Raw genomic sequence first — 23,300 nt, forward strand, 5'->3', positions numbered from 1 at the left:
AGTACAGTGAGAGTGCTTTTTTTTTTTTTTTTTTTTTGCACTGATCACTTCATTAGTGTCACTGATCCCCAAAAAGTGTCACTTAGTGTCCAAATTGTCCACCGCCATTACTAGTAAAAATACAAATGCCATAAAAATATTCCATAGTTTGTAGACATTATAACTTTTCTGCAAACCAATCAATATACGCTTATTGGGATTTTTTTTTACCAAAAATGTGTAACAGAATACATATTGGCCTACATTTCTGAAGACATTTGTTTTAAAACATTTTTTATTGGATATGTATTATAGCAGAAAGTAAAAAAAATATTGTTTTTTTTTTTTCAAAATTGTCAGTTTTTTTTAATTTATAGCGCAAAAAATAAAAACCGCAGAGGTAATCAAATACCACCAAAAGAAAACTCTACTTGTGGGAAAAAAAGGACATACATTTTTTTGGTTACAGCTTTGCATGAATGTGCAATTGTCTGTTAAAACAAAGCAGTGTCGTATCGCAAAAAATGGCCTGGTCATGAAGGGGGTGAAACCTTCTGGAGCTGAAGTGGTTAAACTGTTGTTCAAATCAGCAGTTTGCTCCCTTTATGCACTGTATACACAAAGACATAGCACCTGATGAGCGGTCATGACGTACGCATGCGCACTGAGCTCTTCGAAGCCGTGTGCTGCCAGAATTACGCAGTATTACGAAGCTGCTGCTGACAATTTAGAAGTGGGCACGCATGCGTATTAAGTGTAACGAAGCTGTCCCAGTCCTGTTAGCTAGGGGCACGCATGTCCTTTAGGAGCTTGGTGGAAGAGGTTACAGGAAGCGAATCACGAGCGGTGTTATCAACATGTCGACTGCTATGAACTTTGGGACAAAAACGTTCAAGCCTCGACCTCCAGACAAGGGATCTTTTCCTCTGGATCACTTTGGTGAGCAGCAGGAGAAGGGATTGGGAGTAGCCAGGCTGTCACTTTGTAAAATCTGACATTTCTATTTAGCATTGAAAAGGATAGTGAGATGAAAAGTAATTGCAGATCTGTGAAATAGCGCCCCTGTGTGGATGATTATGGGGTGTAGTATGGTCAGTATGGATCATCTGATAGTATATGGTTTTTCTCCATGTACTTTATAACAGTGGGTGCAGCAATATTTTCTGGTTATATTTGTATCCATTTTATTTTACAATGACATGACTGTAAACTTTTATTTTTTTATGCCTTGTCTCATCATACCGTTTAAGTAAATCTATGGGAAAAGAATATATTTTAAAGAAACATAAGCATGGCAAAGCAGACCTTTATTTACCTGATTTAATGTGCTATCCCCCACCCTTTCTCTATTTCCAATAGTGTTATTCCCATGCACTAGCAACCAATTACAAAGAAGGGCATTGCCAAAGTAGGCGGGGCACGCATGTGGTTTTGCAAATAGTCATCAGGACGGAAAGTTGGCGTTTGCATAGCGACTTATTAAAATATGTACGTAAACATATGTATGGATGGCTTAAAGTTGCATTAAACAGCAAACATTTACCGCATTTTCCGGCATATAAGATGACTTTTTACACTTAAAAAAAATGGCCAAAGAGCAGGGGTCGTCTTATACGCCGAGTCAGCTCATCGGATGCCTGCTGGATGTGTGGTAATACTGTATGTAGCTTCGGCTACATACAGTATATACCGTTGAGCCAATCCCGGTGAGTAAGGATGAGCTCCGGCGTGTTGGCACATCCCACGTGCAGAACCCGCCAGGAAGTCGGCACGGCGCTGCGCTAATCACAGGCAGTGAGACATTTCCCGATCTCTGCAGCCGCACATCGGGAAAATGTCTCACTGCCTGTGATTAGCGCCGTGCTGACTTCCTGGCGGGCTCTGCACGTGGGATGTGCCAACACGCCGGAGCTCATCCTTACCGGTGAGCGATGTATTCAAATGCATATAGAGCCTGCTCGGATTGGAGTAACAACCTCTGCCAATTTGAGCAGGCTACATAGAGTAGCCTGCTCAGATTGGCTTTGAGAGTCAGAGAGGCGCGGGCTGATGATATTACAGCCTCTGCCAATCCAAGAAGGCTTTGTATTCATTATTAGAATACATCGCTCGCTGTGGTTGGCTCCAGCAAGAAGGAAGAAAGATATGCCTCCAGCTCCAGCAAGAACAAAGAAATATGAAGTGTCAGAAGCCTCGGAAGGGGGGTTGTCTTATATGGTAAGTACAGGCAAAAACTCTTAAACTGTAAAATTATGGGGTTGTCTTATACGCCAAGAAATACGGTATTATATTGCAGCTTACCATTTTCTAGATGTAATGGCTGCATTTGTATTCTTTTTCTCTGCTGTGCTCCTTCATCCAGAGTGGGGGCCATTCTAATATAGGAGGTGTGTTACTGGCCAGATCACCAGGGAAAACAGAGGGGGAAAAAGCCTAGAAAAGAAAACAAATGCAGCCACCACATCTATTAATTAGTAAGCTGCAATATATTACATTTTTGGGTTTAATACTGCTCTAAGCTGTACGCAGACTGTGTAGTGTGAAAACCTGCAAAGGGTAGTGTCACCAATACGTATATAATTTAAAACGGTATTAAACCCAAAACCAAAAATGTAATATATTGCAGCTTACCGAGCTACCTAAGGCACAGCCAAAGCAGGCCCTTGAAGGTGCCTGGTGTGCCGTGGAATTAGCAGTTCAGGTAAGTGTCATTATAGGGTATCTGTAGGTGCAGTAACTTACACCAACAAATTCTAATTCATTCTGCTGGGGTCACAGCACTTCCTGCCACTGCTCCAAAGGATCACAGGTCAGGAAGGGCTTTGTGCTCCTGCTTCAAGCTTTGCAACAACTACAGGTTGTCCCATGACCAACACTAGAGTTTAAGGGTACCCACTTTTATCTGAGTCAATACACTACATCAAAAGAAAGTTTACCTTTTAGTAGGAAAGGTGGACCAACAGATGATGGATTGTGATTGGCTGCTATGGGTTATTGCATGAGGTGACCTGCACATGTTCAGTTGTCTTCAGCTAGCTCCTGTCCGTGAAATCCAGACGGATGGTGACCCTATTTTCCATCCATCTGGCAGATCACATGAAAACAGACAGGTGATCTGTTTTCTTCCGGTCTCTCCATAGAGGAGAGCGGGGCTCTCTCAGGTCCGTCTCAGCACAATGAGCGATGACAGACCTATCATCAGCCTGCTCAGCAGGAATTAGCGGATCAATCCCCCGCTGAGCAAAGCAGAGTTTGTCTGTGTGAAAGCGCCCTTAGTGCATTACAAAGAACAGCCATTCCAGACCAGGGGTGCTGAACCTTTTGAAGAGTGAGGGCCACTTAAGCATTTTGGTAACCGGTCTGATGCCACAATGAACTATGGGGTGTTCCCACCTCCCAAACCTCAAATGTAAATGAGTCCTTACTGTCCTGAGCCTCCAATAAGCTGCTTTTACATTGATGTGCCACCCTAACAACCCTCTTATTTGTAAGTGCTAATATGCCCATTACAAAAGCGCAGTGTATGTGATGTTTACTACACTGACAATTTCCTCTTCCAGCTTCTGCTGCCATCGCTCTCCAGGCTGCTAGATGTTCTCGGGTGAAGTGTACTCCGTATGATTCCACCTGGGACAGGAGCTGGCGCTAGAGAGGACATATCGGCTTATGCGGCCCCTGCTCCCTCCATGGCCACCTGCTTACTCCACTGCCAGCGCCGTCGCTATGCGCTTTGATGCTCTGAGATGGTGTGTAGGCAACTCGTTGATTGCGGTTTGGGGTGGCCAAGCCATTATCCCAGAGCATGGGCATGTGCTTCCCTGGTTTGAGGTCATGAGCTACATTCGAGGACTCCACGGGCCACAGGTTGAGCAGCTCTGTACTAGAACTAGACTAACTAGGAAGATAATAGTGACTGACAAAAAAAAAAATCAGAGATGTGTGCAATAGTCTACTGGTGCAAATATCAATTATCAGCGGTCATATTAAAGGAATGTCATTAAAGCCTAAGTTCGGTTATTTTTTAAAGAAAAAATTTTAATCAGTATAAGATACAGTACCCACATTTAGGTGGTTCTAAAGGCTTTTTTTTTTTTTTTTTTTTTTAACCTTAATGCATTTTCAGCGTTAAGGTAAAAAACCTTCCGCATGCAATTCTCCGCCAGCCCCACTAAATACTTACCTGAGCCCAATCTCTATCCAGCGATGTTTACGAGAGCAGCATCTCTCTCCGTTCTCTCCCTTCTCATTGGCTCAGAGACAGCAGTGGAAGCCACTGTTGCTGTCATTCTCAGCCAATGAGGGGATAGAGTGGGGCTCAGGAGTGAGCTTGTATGAGTGCCCCCATAGCAAGCAGCTTGCTATCGGGCACTCTGCCAGGTGGTGGGCCCAGGAGTGCCAGCGGGTGGCCCCAAGAAAAGGAATATCGGAGCTGTCCTGTGCAAAACCATTGCACAGAGCAGGTATGTGTATACAGTGCTTGTTTTAATAAAAAAAAAAAAAAGTGGAACATTTACAATTATTTATTTCTTTATTGAGATGTGTTCCTTGTACTGGCTGTCTTAGCTGAAATCCTCTATCCTCTGCCAATTCTCATGCCCCCACAGCAGCAATTTTATGGTGCTGTTGGAGGCTAATACAGCCGCTGGACCTGTTATAGGCACTGGTCAAGATTGCTAACTATGCCTGCTGTTTCCAGCCCCCTTCTCTATTCATCGAAGCTGTACTATTGCTTCCATCAATGAAATGTGCTCTATGAATGGAGAACAGGTGGATGAATGAAAACTTTGCCACCTCCATCCATAGAGCGCCTTTCTTCAATGGAAGTTATCTTACAGCTTCTAAGAAAAAAATATGTAGAAAAATAAATCCCAGGCATAAGCAGCTCTTGTCTGGCGCTAGCCTAACCCTTTGCCCTTTCAGACTGGGTGCAGATTTCAGTGGTCTGCTAAAAGGGAATGATTTTGTTTTATCCAATGTTTTTTTTGTACTTGTGTAATTCATTTATTTTCATCACGTCTACTTTTTTCCTACAGGTGAATGTAAACCTTTTAAAGAAAAGTTCATGAAGTGTTTACGGGAAAACTCCTTTCAGAGTAATCTGTGCAGAGAAGATTCAAAGGAATATTTGGAATGCAGAATGGAAAGGTTTGTGTACACCAAGTTCGAATGAGAACATTCACATCTATAAACCATATCTAAACCCAAAAGCAGCATTTCTTTATCGTGCATCGTGGGACACAGAGCCTTAAGTAATTACTTAATTGGTTATAGGCCACCTTCAGGTGTTGACATTGGTAAACCCAGTCAAAGAAGTTTACTCCCCCTATATAACCCCTCCTCCTTCCAGGAGCACATCGGTTTTTTCGCCAGTGTCTAAGGTGTTGTTCACGAGTGAAGATGTGCTCTGAGGAGCTCCAGGAGGGATCCATGCTGGTTTTAAATAACCTCCATAAAAAGAAGCTAGATCCATCCAGAAGTGCCACTGAGGCCTAAAGTGGATGGTACCTGGGACCACGTATCCGAAGCACGGGGTTTTGCCTGTAATGCCTCTCTTTGTAGGGCTGGACCCCAGAGCTTAGGTCTTATTACATTACCTCAAGCTTCCTGATGGGGTGCTTATACAAGGCCCAAGGCAGTTGGACCTGGTTTTTACGGACCCAGTCCTTGAAGGTTTGCTAAACGTAACCCGCCGTGATGGGTGAAAATTGGATTCTCTGTTAATTCAGCAAAATCCTGCGGCGAGGACAAGGTAAGGGAACAAAACTTGAATATTAAAAACCTCTATGCATTTTCTTTTATTTAAGGAAAAGCTGTTGTCATGCCTTAAAATCTCTACTAGATGGAGTCTATGCACATACCTTACTCTGTTGTCTCACTGTTTGCTCAGTTCTGTGTCTGGCTGCACAGCGTGTGGAAGGAGATTTTGCGAGGTCCAAAATCTGCAAAAAGTCTTTTTTTTTTTTTTCTTCCTCTGATGGGACCACAGAGGGTCAGGGGGACAGTAGCGCTGCACCCCCCTACCAATTATGGCAACTCAGGGTGAGCCATTGGAGCAAATTGATGGTGCAGCTGCCTCTCACATCTCAGCACCTGTATACGTGACTAAAGATGCCCTTTCCTCCTCCCTTCAGGGTCTGGAAGAAAAATTAGCGGCTTTAAAGCGCATCCTCCATTCAAATGGATAGGAAGCGTACTAGGTACCCCTCCCCCGCATCAGCTTTGCAAGGGGAACAGTGGGCACACGATGAGGTTTTACCCTCAATCGATCAGGAAGGGAAACAAACCGATGATTCTTCTGCAGGGGAACCAACGGTAGATTAACATTTATCAGATTCTCAAATCTGAAAAATTGCTCATACAATCTCTTACAGAAATGGTTCGTTCCACTTTCATGCTACCTCTAACAGAGTCTCATGAAAACTTCTAAGGCTTCTTCCTTTTAGGTTCTTTAAAACCTTCCCATCCTTTGCATGCGTTTCCTGCACATGCATTACTTGAACAGCTTATTTTTGTGGAATGGGATAAACCAGATAAACATTTTCTCCTTCCTAAGAGATTTTCAATTCTCTATCCTCTGGAGGAGAAATTCTCCAAAAGATGGAAAGTACCAGCAATTGACGCTGCGATTTCCAACGTGAATAATACCTTAACTTGTCCTGTAGACAATGCACAGAAGCTTAAGGATCCAACAGATAAGAAGTTGGAATCCCTGCTAAAATCTGCTTTTTCCATAGCAGGTGCCGTCACTCAGCCTGCAGTCGCCGCAATAGGCGTCCACCAATCCCTAAAGGACCAATTTAAATAGGCCCTTAGAGAGCTTCCTACACAACAAGCTCTGGATTTGGCTGAACTACCTAAGGCATTATGTTTTGCCGTAGATGCCACTAAAGACTCTATTCACCAGGCATCCCGCCTTACGCTTATGCTTGTACATATGCGCAAAATCCTGTGGTTGAAAAATTGGTCAGCTGAAACACCATGTAAAAACCTCCTAACTGGGTTTCCCTTTCATGGGGAGTGACTGTTCGGAGAAGACTTGGATAAATATATCAAGGCAATTTCTGCTGGGAAAAGTACTTTTTAACAGTCAAAAGAAAATATAAATGCCCTTCATTTAAATGGGCTCTTTCCCCTGCGACAGGGGCTTCCGCCTCTAGGCAGTGGCGACGGTCTTCGCCGTCAGACTCTAGAGGAACACCTCAGGGTCAGACCCAGGCTCAAAAGAAGCCCTGGGGTAGGAAATCTGCAAAACAGAATCCTAAAGCCTTGTCATGAAGAGGCAAACTGCAATTTTCAGAAGTCTGGAAAAAGGAAATTCAGGACAGATGGGTCATCTCCACAGTAACGCTGGGGTACAAGCTGGAATTTCGGGACTTTCCACCATCTCGCTTCCTGAGGTCAAGTGTTCCCAAAGATCCAGAAAAAAAACAGTCTTGGTTTCAGGCATTAGACCGATTAATATCTTAAGGGGTGATCATACAGATACCCACAAAGGAGCAAGGTCTGGGGTTTTATTCAAATCTTTTCATGGTACCAAAACCAAATGGAGATGTCAGACCTTTTCTAGATCTAGGAAAATTAAATCAATTCCTGAAGATCCGCTCCTTTCGCATGGAGACAATCAGGTCGGTAATTTATATCCTTCTAGGCAGAGAACTTCTGGCGTCAATCGACATCAGGGATGCATATCTGAATGTCCCTATATTTCCTGCTCATCAAAAGTTTCTGCGGTTCGAGTTAGGACAGCAGCATTTCCAATTTGTAGCCCTGCCCTTCGGGCTACCCACAGCACCTCGGGTGTTCACCAAAGTGCTGGCCCCACCTCTAGCCATGTCAAGGGCACAGGGCATAACAGTCGTAGTGTACCTAGACAACCTATTACTTTTAGATCAATCAGTGACTCGTTTGGAGCAAAGTGTATGCACTACAACCAACTATCTAAAAAGTTTGGGTTGGATTCTCAACCTAGAGTAATCTTCCTTAATACCGCTAAAAAGGCTGGAGTACTTGGGTCTGATCATAGACACAGCCCTGGAAAGGGTGTTCTTGCTTCAAGCAAAAATCAATTCCATAGGAGAGCTGGTGCAGAGGCTCAGGTCAAATGGCAATCCCTCCATTCGCCTCTGCATGAGGTTGCTAGGAACCATAGTAGCTTCATTCGAAGCAGTTCCCTATGCCCAGTTCCATTCAAGACTGTTGCAAAACAGTATCCTATCTGCTTGGAACAAAACAATTCAAGCTTTAGACTTACCAATGCAGCTGTCCCCAAGAGTGGCCCAAAGCCTCACTTGGTGGTTATTAACCCAGAATCTGCTGAAAGGAAAATCCTTCAGACCAGTCATCTGGAAAGTGGTAACGATGGATGCCAGCCTCTCAGGCTGGGGAAGCAATACTAGAAAAGACAGCTGTCCAGGGACAGTGGTCAAGAACCGAAAGAATCTTGCCCATCAATATCCTAGAGATTCGGGCAGTATGCCTGGCTCTAAAGGCCTGGACTTTCAGGTTACTGGCTTGTCCTGTCAGGATTCAATCCGACAATGCCACAGCTGTGGCCTATATCAATCACCAAGGGGGCACCAAAAGTCTCTCAGCACAGAGAGAGGTGAACCATATTCTAACTTGGGCAGAAAGGAATGTTCCATGCCTTTCTGCAATCTTCATTCCGGGAGTAGAGAATTGGCAGGTGGACTACTTAAGTCACCAGCAGTTATTCCCAGGGGAATGGTCTCTTCACCCCAACATACTTCGGGCTGTTTGTCAAAGATGGCGGACTCCGGACATGGATCTTCTAGCATCCAGGTTCAACATGAAGTCGGTCAACTTTGTGACCAGAACAAGGGATCCATTCGCATGCGGAACGGATGCGTTAGTGACCCCATGGGATCAGTTTTTACTGATCTATACATTCCCTCCTATTCAGTTGCTGCCTCAAATTCTTTGCGGGATCAAGCTGGAAAGAAAGACGATAATTCTGGTGGCACCAGCATGGCCCAGAAGGTCATGGTACGCAACAATCGTAAAGATGGTCAGTGGAGGGCCCATGGTCCTTCCAATTACGTCCAGATCTGCTCTCTCAGGGACCGATATTCCATCCTTCCTTACGGTCTCTAAATTTAATGGCGTGGCTATTGAAACCCACATTCTAAAGAAATGTGGGCTTTCCGGGTCAGTTATCTCTACCCTGATTAATGCTAGGAAGCCAGCTTCCAGAACTATATATTAAAGAGTCTGGAAGGCTTATGTTTCCTGGTGTGAATCCAAGGGTTGGCACCCTCGGAGATATATCAAAGGCAGAATTCTTGCCTTTCTACAATTAGGGGTAGAAATGAAATTGGCCTTAAGTACTATTAAAGGCCAAGTCTCAGCTCTATCAGTCTTATTTCAAAGACCACTTGCTACTCATTCTTAGTCCGGGGCTTTATACAAGGGGTGACGCGGCTTAATCTGCCCGTCAAACCTCCCTTGAACCCTTGGGACTTAAAACTTAGTTTTGTCTGTGTTACAAAAACAGCCATTTGAACCAAGATAACAGATTCCTAGTCCTTCTGACAAGGAAGTTGGTATTTTTGGTTGCTATATCCTCAGCAAGGAGGGTTTCAGAATTGGCTGCTGTTTCTTGTAAAGAGCCATATTTGATTTTTCATGAGGACAGAGTGGTGTTACGCCCTCATCCAGGCTTTTTGCCAAAAGTAATTTCAGGTTTTCACCTGAATCAAGATATTGTCCTGCTATCGTGTTTTCCAAAACCATGTTGCAGGGAAGAAAAGTCACTACATTGTCTTGATGTGGTGAGAGCAGTGAAAATCTATTTAAAGAAAACTGCCCAGATTCGTAAAACTTATGTCTTAATTATTCTGCCGGAGGGTCCTAAGAAAGGACAGGCAGCGTCAAAATCCACTGTCGCTAAGTGGATTCGGTAGGTGATAATTCAAACTTATGATTCAAGGGGTAAGATTCCCATGTTTTAAGTTAAGACGAATTCTACCAGGTCGGTTAGTGCTTCTTGGGCAGTGTGTCATCAGGCCTCCATGGTTCAGATCTGTAAGGCCGCAACTTGGTCTTCAGTGCATACATTCTCAAAATTTTATCAGGTGGATGTAAGGAGGTATGAGGATATCGCCTTTGGGCGCGCAGTGTGCTGCAAGCAGCAGTATAGATCCTCAAGTCTGGGTGTACCCTGCGGGTTGTTTTCTCCCACCCCTCATGTGGCATTTCTATGGGACATCCCATTAAGTAATTACTTAAAGCTCTGTGTCCCATGATGTACGATAAAGAAAATAGGATTTTTATTACAGCTGTAAAATCCTTTTCTTGGAGTGCATCATGGGACACAGAGGTCCCGCCCCTCTTTTGGGATACAAGTATATTGCTTTGCTACAAAAACCGATGTGCTTCTGGAAGGAGGAGGGGTTATATAGGGGAGTAAACTTCCTTTTGATTGGGTTTACCAGTGTCAACACCTGAAGGTGGCCTATAACCCATTAAGTAATTACTTAAGGCTCTGTGTCCCATGATGTACTCCAAGAAAAGTATTTTACAGGTAAGCTGTAATAAAAATCCTATTATGATTTTAGCACTTGGTTCCTTTATTTTTACCTGGTAATCCTGTCATTGACACACTTCCGGGTCCTAGGGGGGACAACCATACTGAGCAGCCTTGTCACCCTGGAACATGGAGTGTTAGGACTACATAACCTATGTTAAAACTGCATAAACCCCCCCCCCCCCCTCTTCTCCATAACAGAGGGAGGTGGTTTGTAGTCCACAGAGATAGCAGGGAACAATTCTAACTGATAATAATCCAGAGGCAGGAAGTACAAGAAGTTATCAGCTCACAAAATTTCTGGCTGAACAGCTATAGTTCTTTTTACACTTGTTGAACAAGTGTAATACAGCGCTTTCAAGGGTATAATGTATTTAGAAGACCATATGGCATCAAACAGGAGAAATATATTGTTAGAGCTTACATACACTTTAACCCTGTAAAAAGTACAAGAAGGCCTGCCATCTTTACCTGGGCTAGAGATCTTATGATCTGACCACAGAATCAAATATGCCAAGGAAATTGATCATGAGACCAGATCCCATGGAATTTTTGAGCACAGGTTCTGCATCCAAGTATTTTATTTTCTCATGTATCTGAACTTAAAAGTGTAGGGGAGTAGTGATGAGCAGAGGAGGGAATATTATTATTGTTGTTGTTGTTGTTGTTATTATTAAAAAATATATATATTCTTAAAAAAAAAAAAAATTATGCTGTCTTCACAATCCGAGCACTGTCCTGATTTTGACGGCTGTCTGTGAACCTTCATTTGTATATGTTTTGAATGGAGGTGACTATGGAGCAAATTGCATGGCAGCATGGTTCCTGCTAAGATGCAAACCTTTGCTGTGTCCTTCTCTAAATAGAGGTATTCTGACAGCCACTGAAGGATTTTAAAGTCATTGGCTATATGAGCATTAAGATTTTTGATAGGTAGTCTAACTGCCTCCCGCCCACCGTATTGTCAAATGACTGGCAGGCGGCGGCTCTCTCGCTCTGGGAGGACATCATATGATGTCCTCCCACTGTAGCGGCATATGCGTGCCCGCAGGGACACGCAGCGATCGGTGCTGTTCTCTGTCCTTGAGACACGGCGCATCACAGATCCCGGTAAAGAGCCAATGACGAGGCTCTTTACGCATGTGATCAGCTGTGTCAAATCACAGCTGATCACATGTAAACAAGGAAATGCCAGTTTTATCTGCATTTCTCTCCTCACGCTGACAGGGTGTGAGGAGAGAAAATCGGTGGCATTTCCGCACAGGGGAGATCTGCACAGATAATTGGGGCATTGATTATTAGTGAAGTTCCAACAGTGCCCAGCAATGAAGCCATCTATCAGTGCCCAGCAATGAAGCCATCTATCAGTGCCCATCAGTGCTGCATATTAGTGCCACCTCATTAGTGCAGCCTCATCAGCCCACACCTGTGAAGGAGAAAAATTACTTATTTTACAAAATTTTCTGTCATATTATTATTTTTTTTTTTTAGCAAAAAATGAAACCAACCCAGGGATGAATAAATACCACCTAAAGAAAGCTCTACTATCTAAAAAAAATTAAACTGAAAAAACAGCCTTCTGGAACATACACAGGTCCCAGAAGACTGCAGGATCATTCACAAAGTGCAGTGCGTTCCACGCATGTGCAGTAGCAAACGGGTTATGAAGCCGGAAAGCTTCACTACCGGTTTCCATTCTTTACAATGCCAGCACCTGAAGCTGATTGAAGAATCTGCTCAGGTGCCGACATCACTGGATCCCTGGACAGGTAAGTGTCCTTATAATCTAAGTCCGCAGCTACGCTATTTATTGCTGCTGACTTTGACGTTTTTTCTTTCTCGAACATCACGGGACACAGAGCCACAGTAATTACTGATGGGTTATATAGGTATCACTGGTGATTGGACACTGGCACACCCTATCAGGAAGTTCAACCCCCTATATAATCCCTCCCCCTTGCAGGGATACCTCAGTTTTTACGCCAGTGTCTTAGGTGATGGACGTGTAAAGATGTCCTGTGCTGAGCTCCAAAGGGAATATCCTAAGATCCTATACTGGGGCAAGCCAGGCGAACCGGATCCATTCAAAGTGTCTTTTCATGGCCGAATTGAATGGTACACGGGCCTCGTGTCCGAAGAAACGAGGTTTTACCCGTAATGCTTCTCTTTTTAGAGAGCTGGACCCCGCAGATCAGAAAATGGCTTTAAACTTCCTAATTTCTGGCGAGGTGCTTTACGGTCCCAGAACTGTTGGATCCCCCTACTGATGGGGGCCCCAGTCTCTGACGGTTTTTTCAAACGGAGCCCACCGTGAGAGGTGAAGATTGGGTCTGTGTAAACAGCACCCTGCGGCTGGATCAGGTAAGAGGAGATTCCACAGAATTTTTGAGTTCTAGTGGCTTTTCTCCTTTAAGGTAAATGCATGCTATGCCTATTGTGACCACCGGGGGCTGCCAAGAGCACAAACCTACACATGCTGACTCTGTCTCAGGTGTTGTAATCGCTGTTTATGTCCCAGCGTCTCAAGCAGGCTGCAAGCAGGTAAGGTGGAAAGGGGGATTTCTCATGTTTGAATGTTCCCCCCCAGGCTAGAGAGGGGCCACAGGGGTCTAGAAAGTGGTTATACCACCCGGGCTCTGCGGCCTAATGGCCGCCATCTCTCAAGATAGCCGTTCAGGCAGATCTTGTTACCAGCCTCCCTCCCTCCCCCCCCCCCCCCCCCCCCTACCATCCAAAGCCTTACTCCAGAGACATGACAGGAGAGCCGGCAGTGCGGGAAACGCTCGTTTTTTTCAAAACTCGGGGGGGGGGGGCGGTAGAGGAGGGGGCGGGATGTCAGCACAGAGTGCTTAGACTCCCACTCAGGCCAGCTGCAGGCTATTAAAGGCACTCTGTACAGGTGCACTCAGCCTTCTGAGAGACACAGAGCTGACGGTCGCATGTAAGGTGGGACACAGGCATTCTCCTAGGCAGCATTTACTGAAGTAACACCAGACTGAGCATTGGGTAGCAAGGCTTTTAGCCAGACTACATCGCTCAGCGGGCAGTGTTCATTTGTATACCTCACACCTTGTTGCTTTGCACTATGGGTAGAAGAGGTTCAAGCACCCCAGGAACCAGAGACACTAGGGGATCTCGTTCAGGTTCTGAGGGCCCCCTGTCGGCAGCATCCTCCTACCCTAAAGATGGGCCAGGGACGGCTAGCCAGGGAGAGCCATCGGGGTCAGGGGCTACACCTGCTTCTGGCACTTCAGCCCCTGTATATATTACACAAGAGGTTTTTTCCTCAACCATTAATGGTCTAGAGGAAAGATTAATGGCCGTGATTACGTCTTCACTCAGTGGAAGAAAACGCACTAGGCTTTCCTCTGTTCCCCAAGACCCTCAGACAGAGGAGCTCTGGGATAAAGGAGATGAATCCCTTTCAGAGGATCGGGATGGGATGGATGATTCCTCTTCGGAGGATTCAGGTGGAGAGGGACCCTCTGCGACTTTCCAAGAGGAGAAAGTCTTAGTGCAGATCCTCACTGGATTGGTCCGCTCCACATTTAAGTTGCCCATACCTGAAACTGCTAAAGAATCCTCTTCTGCTTTGGGGTCACTGAAACCTTTCCAAGCAGCACATGCTTTTCCTGTTCATACTTTACTTGAAAAGCTTATTTATTCTGAGTGGGATCACCCAGACAAACGTTTTTTTCCGCCGAGAAAGTTTTCAACACTTTATCCGATGGAAGAAAAGTTTATTAAACTGTGGGGAATACCGGCTATTGATGCCGCCATTTCCTCCGTAAATAATAGCCTGACTTGTCCTGTAGACAATGCTCAGATGCTCAGGGATAAAAGGATGGAATCCCTATTGAAGGATGTTTTCTCCTTAGCAGGATCAGTGGCCCAACCTGCAGTAGCAGCGATTGGAGTCTGTCAATACTTAAGAGACCATGTTAAGCAGGTCATCAAAGTATTACCTGAACAGCAGGCCCAGGGGTTTGCTAACCTTCCAGCGGCCTTATGCTTTGTGGTTGACGCCATTAGAGATTCTATCGTGCAAACCTCCCGTCTTTCACTGGGGTTGGTGCATATACGTAGAATCCTGTGGTTGAAAAATTGGTCAGCCGAAGCACCATGTAAGAAGCTACTGGCTGGGTTTCCATTTCGTGGTGCAAGGTTGTTTGGAGAGGACTTGGATAACTATATCAAGAGAATCTCTTGTGGGAAAAGCACTCTCTTACCTGTCAAGAAGAAGAGTAAGCGTCCCTCTTTCAAACGGACTCTTTCCCCAGCGCCGGGGGCTTCAGCCTCCAGGCAGTCTCGACGGCCGCCTCCATCGGGGTCCAGAGACAAGAGTCAACCCCAGGGACAAAAGAAGTCCTGGGGAAAGAAGCCTACTAGGCAAAACATTAAGACCTCTGCATGAGGGGGCGCCCCCGCTCACTCGAGTGGGGGGAAGACTGCGACAGTTCTCAGAGTTCTGGCAGGAGGACTTCCAGGACAGATGGGTAATCTCCACGGTAACCTTAGGGTACAAGCTGGAGTTTCAGGAATTCCCCTCTCCTCGGTTCCTCAGATCAAATGTTCCCAGAGACCCAGAGAAGAAGCAGTCGCTCCTTCTAGCGTTAGAGCGACTTTTGTCGCAGGAGGTCATTATGATAGTTCCCGCAAAGGACCAGGGATTGGGCTTCTATTCCAACCTTTTTATGGTCCAAAAGCCAAATGGGGATGTCAGGCCCATTCTGGACTTAAGGGATCTGAACCGATTCCTAAGGATTCAATCCTTCCGCATGGAATCAATTCGAACAGTAGTTCCCACCCTGCAGGGAGGAGAATTTCTGGCATCAATAGACATCAGAGATGCATATCTGCATGTGCCCATTTTTCCTGCTCATCAGAAGTTTCTGCGCTTCGAGGTAGGAGGGCGCCATTTCCAGTTTGTGGCTCTGCCTTTCGGGATAGCCACTGCACCTCGAGTGTTCACAAAGATCTTGGCTCCTCCTCTGGCCAGATTAAGGGCTCAGGGTATAGCTGTCATAGCATACCTAGACGACCTGCTCTTGATAGACCGGTCGGTAGCCTCTTTGAAGGGAAACTTGAGGACCACGGTCAGGTATCTAGAACACCTGGGTTGGATCCTCAACTTAGAAAAGTCTTTCCTAAAACCAGTAAGAAGACTGGAGTATTTAGGTCTGATTATAGATACAAGCCAGGAGAAAATATTTCTACCCCAGGCAAAGATCACTGCTTTGAGAGAGCTGATTCTGACAGTAAGGACCAAGAAGGGTCCCTCAGTCCGCCTTTGTATGAGGCTACTAGGGAAGATGGTGTCTTCATTCGAAGCAGTTCCCTATGCTCAGTTTCACTCAAGAATGCTGCAACACAGTATTCTGTCGACCTGGAACAAGAAGGTTCAGGCATTAGACTTTCCGATGCACCTGTCGCATGCGGTGCATCAGAGCCTCAATTGGTGGCTCATACCCGAAAACCTGCAGAAGGGGAAATCCTTTCTACCGGTTACCTGGACGGTGGTAACAACAGATGCCAGTCTGTCAGGTTGGGGAGCAGTTCTGGAACAGGCTGCGGTCCAAGGGGTATGGTCCAAGACAGAGAGGACCTTACCCATCAACATTCTGGAGATCCGGGCGATACATCTAGCTCTAAAAGCCTGGACTATCAGGCTACAGGGTTGTCCGGTCAGGATCCAGTCCGACAATGCCACAGCAGTGGCTTATGTCAATCATCAGGGAGGCACCCGGAGCCGAGCTGCTCAAAAAGAGGTGAACCAGATCTTTGTCTGGGCAGAGATGCATGTGCCATGCATGTCGGCAGTTTTCATCCCGGGAATAGAAAATTGGCAGGCGGACTATCTAAGTCGCCAGCAGTTACTTCCAGGGGAATGGTCTCTGCATCCCGACGTCTTTTGGGCCATATGCCAAAGATGGGGGGTTCCAGATGTAGATCTCTTTGCATCCCGATTCAGCAAAAAGACAGATTTGTGGCAAGGACAAAAGATCCTCTTGCATGCGGGACGGATGCGTTGGTGATTCCGTGGCATCGGTTCTCACTGATTTACGCATTCCCGCCTATTCTGCTACTACCACGACTCCTTCGCAGGATCAGGCAGGAAAGGAAGTCGGTACTTCTGGTGGCCCCCGCTTGGCCCAGAAGGACTTGGTATGCAGAAATAGTAAGGATGACGGTGGGTTCCCCGTGGACCCTACCGGTACGCCCAGACCTGTTATCTCAAGGTCCAGTGTTCCATCCTGCCTTACAAACGCTAAATTTGACGGTTTGGCTATTGAGACCCACGTTCTGAAGAGTCGTGGGCTCTCAGGTCCTGTCATATCTACCTTGATTAATGCAAGGAAGCCAGCTTCCAGGATGATTTATCATAGAGTCTGGAAGGCTTATATAACCTGGTGTGAATCCAGAGGTTGGCATCCCAGGAAATATGTCATAGGTAGAATCCTTGATTATCTACAGATGGGATTAGAGATGAAGCTGGCCTTGAGTACCATCAAGGGCCAGGTTTCTGCTTTATCAGTATTATTTCAGCGGCCACTTGCTTCGCATTCTTTGGTCCAAAACTTTATGCAGGGGTGGAAGTGTCTTAATCCTCCGGTTAAAGCGCCCCTAAACCCCTGGGACTTGAATTTGGTCCTGGCTGTGTTACAGAAACAGCCTTTTGAACCAATAAGTCAGATTCCTTTGGTCTTGTTGACAAGGAAATAAATTTTTCTGGTGGCCATCTCTTCTGCTAGAAGAGTATCAGAATTAGCAGCTCTTTCCTGTAAGGAGCCTTATTTGATTATACACAAGGATAGAGTGGTACTACGCCCTCATCCTAGTTTTTTTACCGAAGGTGGTTTCTGATTTTCATTTAAACCAAGACATTGTTCTACCTTCCTTTTTTCCAGATCCCTGTTCTCCGGAAGAGAGATCTCTACATTCGTTGGATGTAGTAAGAGCAGTTAAGGCCTATCTAGGGGCAACTACTCAGATCCGCAAGACAGATGTTTTGTTTGTGCTGCCAGAGGGTCCCAATAGAGGACAGGCAGCGTCAAAAGCTACCATTTCTAAATGGATTCGACAGTTGATCATTCAAGCTTACGGTTTGAAACAGAAGATTCCTCCGTTTCAGATCAGGGCACATTCCACAAGGGCTATTGGTGCTTCTTGGGCAGTGCATCACCGGGCCTCTATGGCTCAAATCTGCAAGGCCGCAACCTGGTCTTCAGTTCATACATTCACCAGATTCTATCAGGTGGATGTGAGAAGGCATGAGAATATCGCCTTTGGGCGTAGTGTGCTGCAGGCAGCGGTACAGGGTCCTCAGGTCTGATTGCACCCTACTTGGTCGTGGTTCCCCCCCCTCAGGTAGCATTGCTCTGGGACATCCCATCAGTAATTACTGAGGCTCTGTGTCCCGTGATGTTCGAGAAAGAAAATAGGATTTTTTAAAACGGCTTACCTGTAAAATCCTTTTCTTTCGAAGGACATCACGGGACACAGAGGTCCCGCCCCTCTTCTAATACACTATATTGCTTGGCTACAAAACTGAGGTATCCCTGCAAGGGGAGGGATTATATAGGGGGTTGAACTTCCTGATGGGGTGTGCCAGTGTCCAATCACCAGTGATACCTATATAACCCATCAGTAATTACTGTGGCTCTGTGTCCCGTGATGTCCTTCGAAAGAAAAGGATTTTACAGGTAAGCTGTTTTAAAAAATTCTATTTTTTGTTTTGGGAGGCTGGAGCTCCTCTTCTTTTTTTTTTTTTTTTTAATCTCAAGACTCTCGTCTATTGTCTACAGGAATCTTAAAGCACAACCCTGGAAACCTTGAGAAGTATCCCTTGCAGTGGGGCTGCATTAGCACTGCAAAGGTTAAAGTACAATTCCATGCAAAACCTAGCTGCTATTTAAAATGTCCCCCCTCCCCCAACAAGTATTCTGACTATCCTGTGTAGGAGAGATTTTCAGACTTTTATTTTAAGGTTGCTCCTATCCAGTCATGTGATCCAGCGGCCGCTGCAGGGGAGAGGAGGGAGCACCAACAATGGATGCCACAAAGTACCGTATTTATCGGCGTATAACACACATCCCAAGTTTAGGAAGGAATTTTAAGGAAAAAAACTTACGTTTAAATGCCCATCAATGCAGCTTTGTCAGTGTCCATCTGCAGCTCTGCCATTGTCCATCTGCAGCCTTGTCAGATCATTTGCAGATCATTTGCAGTTTAAATATGCCGCCACCGCCGAGATACATAGAGCCGGTCCTGTGTATCTCGGCTCCGCTCGCGGGACTGGGTGTGACTGTGAGCGGAGCCGAGAAGAGCTGATATACATACATAGCCGAGTGTACTCGGCTAGCTCCACTCGCAGTCACGCCCAGTTCCCTGTGTTATGTCCATCATAGGGCAGGCCTGGGCGTGACTGTGAGCGGAGCTAGCCGGGCCTAGCCGAGTACACTCGGCTATGTATGCATATCGGCGGCCGGCGTTCGCTCCGCTCACAATCAGTGGGGGATCGGCGTATAACACACACTCACGATTTTCCCCTGATTTTAAGGGGAAAAAAGTGCATGTTATATGCCAATAAATATGGTAAGCCTATGCTTGACATCACTGCTAGCAGGCATTACTAGCCATTGTTGAGTGCTGTCTCCTTTCCCCCGCAGTCAGCACTGGTTGGCACTGGAGTTCACGTGACCGGAGCAGCCTGAAAATAGGCAAGTATACTGATCTTTCTTACACAGGTTAGTCGGAATAGGCGTTAGGAGGAGGGATTAGCATTTTTAATAGTTATTAGATGTACCATGGAATTCTACTTTAACTGCTCATTTTGTCTAATTTTGACTAATTCCTCCTCTCCCCCACCGGACGGTGCTCCGTTAGTGGACTGTCCCTTGGCATCAGATCCATTGCACGGCTATGGATCTAGCATAGGCCTTGATGAAATCAGCACCTTTTAGGGTGGGGGGAAAAGGCGCAGCAGGGATCGGTCTAGCAGTACAGATTGGATATGTAAATATTCTGTTCTATGTCATCTAGACCTAAATGAGCAATTAACCCTTTCAGTGCAGGCCCGGCTCCACTGCAAGGGATCATTTTCAAATTTCCCAGGGTTGGGCTTTAACAATAGATGCTCTTTCATATAGCAAACATACAAGAATTTCTTGTTTAACTGCCTAATCAAGATATTATTTGCATCCCTTGTGAAAAAATTATATTCCTGAGCTGCTGTACTCTATTACATGGGGAAAGTACACTTGCTTGTTTCCTCTTGCTCTCACTGCCTTGTCTTAATGCCTATTCCCACCTCTGCATTTTTAATCTTGATGCGTTTATCGTTTAAACCAATAGAAACACATCAAAATGGATGTCAACATGTATCAATGCATTGCATGTCGATGCGCGATTTCATGCATGCTTTGACATATGTGCTTATGCATTTCCATTGATTTCAATGAAACTGCATCAGGCAGAAACGCAGAGATGTGAGTCCAGGTTATGGGCTTTAGATCTGTCTGACCCTTTTTTGACAATAAAGATGACATCGAGATAATTTGGAGTTCCAGTGTGCGACCAATTCCTTGTCTTGTATGGGCTTTAGAGACCTGAAAGTTGTCTGCAGTTTGGTACACACTATTAGTTTTTTTGGGTTGAACGAAAAAAAACTGTCGGCTCTGGTCGGAGACGATGTGCGAAACAATCCCCCCCCCACTGAACTATTGTGTTCTGATAGGTGGCGGCCCCCCGCTAGAACACCCCGATCAGCACACTCAGGCAATGGCTAACGTAAAAAACAGAAAAGCCAGCACAAGGGACATGCCTAATAGTCATTAGGACACATCCCTTATAGTGATTTATTTTCTGTTAGTAGAAACTCTCCTCCCTCCTGGCCCCTCAACCTCTGCCCCAGTAATCATCCAGCGCAGAAGGGCTTAATATGTGTAGTGGTAGCCCCGTAGAGACTGATGAGTGATTGTGGCCCACCTATCACCCTGCCCAGCCCTGCATTCACTTCCAGACAGTCAAAAACAATGAACAAGTCCATCAGTTTTGTTTTTGTATTTTATTGTGGGATTAGAACTTGGATGGGGTTAAGGGATTCATGGGATGCCCAGGAAAGAAATTCTTGCATGGTTTGGGATAAGTTAGATACTCTCCTCCTACGCAACACTTTCTGCAGACTATCTCTCCCTCCAGCACAATTCTTCAGGCGCAGCTAGCACATGGTTTAGGCCTAACTCTGGTTTTAGCCAGCTCTTAGCAAAGTTCCTTATTACAGGCCACGGACCGCGGGCCCCTATAGTGTAGCAAAAAAAAAAACAGTCCTGGTGCTAGCTGCCCTCTTTGCTGAACTACAGATCCCAGTCAGCCCTTTGCAGGCTCTGACAGCCCTCCTGACTGCCAGTAACATCACAGTCTCTCCCGCTGGCTCTACATCCATCTCTGACTCACACTTCTGGTCCTCTCCGGCATGCCGCTCCCAGCTCTCCTGACTGTACCTGCCACTCTCCGAGACCTGATGGATCCCTCCTGGAGACTTGCCCGGCAGTATTCCCCACTGTCCACTCCTGTTCAGGACACCCCTTGGGTTGTGTGGGGTTGTGTGAGGTTCCTGTCCAGCTCCGAGCCCCTGTCCCTAAGGAGGCCTGCCAATCCAGGTTGTTGATTGGTTAGGGCTCCTTAGAAGCAGATTGGAGGTAACCAAGAGATGAAGCTAGCTATGAGTCACCAGCCTACTCTAAGCCGCTCCCAGCCCACATATCAAAACAAACAGGCCTAGCTTCTACCTAGGCCTGCTTAAATTTACCTGCACTACAAAAAAAATCTCACTAGCACCTACACTAGATAGAGGGTGCTACATACGACTAAGGAGCTGTCATAGGCTCTCATCAAGAGAGCTAGATAGAACGATAGATAGAACGATAGAACACCTTTGGGATAAATTAGAGAGGAGACTGCGAGCCAGGCCTTCTCGTTCACATCAGTACAAAACAAAAACTCTTGCGCATAAATGTATAAGCCCGACAGTTCAAAGTTCTCGATGGATGGTAGCTTTCAGCCTTGCTGCACTCAAGGATAGGGAAATCCTAACATACAGACAAAAAACAGAAAAGAGAGGGCGCACCGGCCTAGTGCATTATCTTTAAAAAGGTTTATTAAAACAGAAAACGTAAAAGTACTACTCACAAGAGTAGATCTTGTCCATAGGTCTGGAGACTGCTACCATCATTTGACTATTATGCGTGATTTTTATCTACCCTTGTGAGTAGTACTTTTACGTTTTCTGTTTTAATAAACCTTTTTAAAGATAATGCACTAGGCCGGTGCGCCCTCTCTTTTCTGTTTTTTGTCGTCCACATCAGTGCCTGACCTCACAAATACGCTTCTGGAAGGATGGTCAAACATTCCCATAGACACACTTCTAAACCTTGTGTGCAGCCTTCCCAAAAGCGTTGAAGCTGCTATAGCTGCAAAGAGTGGGCCAACTCAATGTTGTACCCTAAAGACTAAGACTAGGGTGCCATTATTTGTGCGTAAAGGCAGTTGTCTCAATACCTTTAGTCATATAGTATATATATTCCATGAGTTTCACACTATGCTTTTTTTTTTTTTTTTTGCAGACAACTAATGGCCAAGGAACCCCTGGAAAAGCTTGGATTTAAGGACCTAGTTGATGAAGAAACGACACAAGAGCAAAACAAGTTGTAAGATCAGTGCACTGTACATAAGAACTTGAAGGGAAATAATTCCTATACTTGGAGGCACTGGAACTTTTTTCTGTACAGGACTGATTTACTGCGTGTGACATATGCTTCAGACAGATTCCCTTTTCTGTATATGTTTTGTCTGAAAGTCTTGGAGCTATGTCTTCCCTACTCAAGATCTACTGAGTCTTATTTATTAGTGTGTGTCTACTAAGAACTTTCTTTGTTCCTCCAGAGCAACCAATCAGCCTTTCCATAGTTTTCCTCTTTAAGTCATTCATTTTGCAGTGCAGGTTTGAACCATTACTAGGAGGCAACACGGATTGTTCTTTAGACATTTTTTGTTTAATAAACGAGGTCTACAAATGTGATCTAAAGTACTTTACAAATCACAATTTGTATCTATTAAATCGCAGAATAATTTGTTTCCTACATGTAATGTCAGCAACTTGGTTGTGCATATGGACCAAGCAGAAATAAATTTAAAATCTAATATGATATACAGTTGTAAAGTACTAAAGGTATACATAACTGATTTTAAGGGTTGACCTATGGGCTGCACCCAATTGAATGGCATCTTTACAATTATTCAAGGAATTTGATTTGTTTCTCAGCAAAATTACACTTTGGTCCAGTAATTTCTGTAGTTCATTCCTTTATATTGAGGATTCGAGGAATAATGAGAAGCCAACTCCACAGTGTTCTTCTAATCGGTATTGCGGAAATAACTTCTATACCACATCAACATTTCCACCTAAAAGAATGTTGACTATTTTGTCTGGTGGCATTGTTTCTGGTAATTGATATCTTCTCAACGCTATGGTGACAAAAGCTTTAGATCAACATCATCCACCTAAAAGAATGTTGATCGTTTTGGCTGGTGGCATTGTCCCTGGTAACTAAAATCGGGTGTGGTTCCTGAACCATTTCTCTCCAAAGCAAAACACAAGATTACATTATTAGCCTAACTCAACTAAAGAACGAAAAGTTGAGTATTCCCTACCAGCCAAATAAAATTCTCTTTACTGATGCCAGACAATACAGGTGGTTTAATTGCACTTTCCTCTTTG

At 45.2% G+C, this 23,300-nt stretch overlaps 1 protein-coding gene across 1 annotated transcript; it reads left to right on the top strand.

Annotated features, from left to right (window-relative positions):
• Positions 1–741: 741 nt before the first annotated feature.
• On the top strand, positions 742–22,730 carry COX19 (cytochrome c oxidase assembly factor COX19). The gene is made up of 3 exons (XM_073636835.1): positions 742–918; positions 5,013–5,124; positions 22,147–22,730. The coding sequence occupies exons 1-3, from the start codon at positions 837–839 to the stop codon at positions 22,232–22,234; spliced, it is 282 nt and encodes a 93-aa protein (XP_073492936.1). The 5' UTR covers positions 742–836; the 3' UTR covers positions 22,235–22,730.
• Positions 22,731–23,300: the final 570 nt, after the last annotated feature.

The sequence above is a fragment of the Aquarana catesbeiana genome, linkage group LG06 (assembly GCF_042186555.1).
Source record: "Aquarana catesbeiana isolate 2022-GZ linkage group LG06, ASM4218655v1, whole genome shotgun sequence".
NCBI lineage: Eukaryota > Metazoa > Chordata > Amphibia > Anura > Ranidae > Aquarana > Aquarana catesbeiana.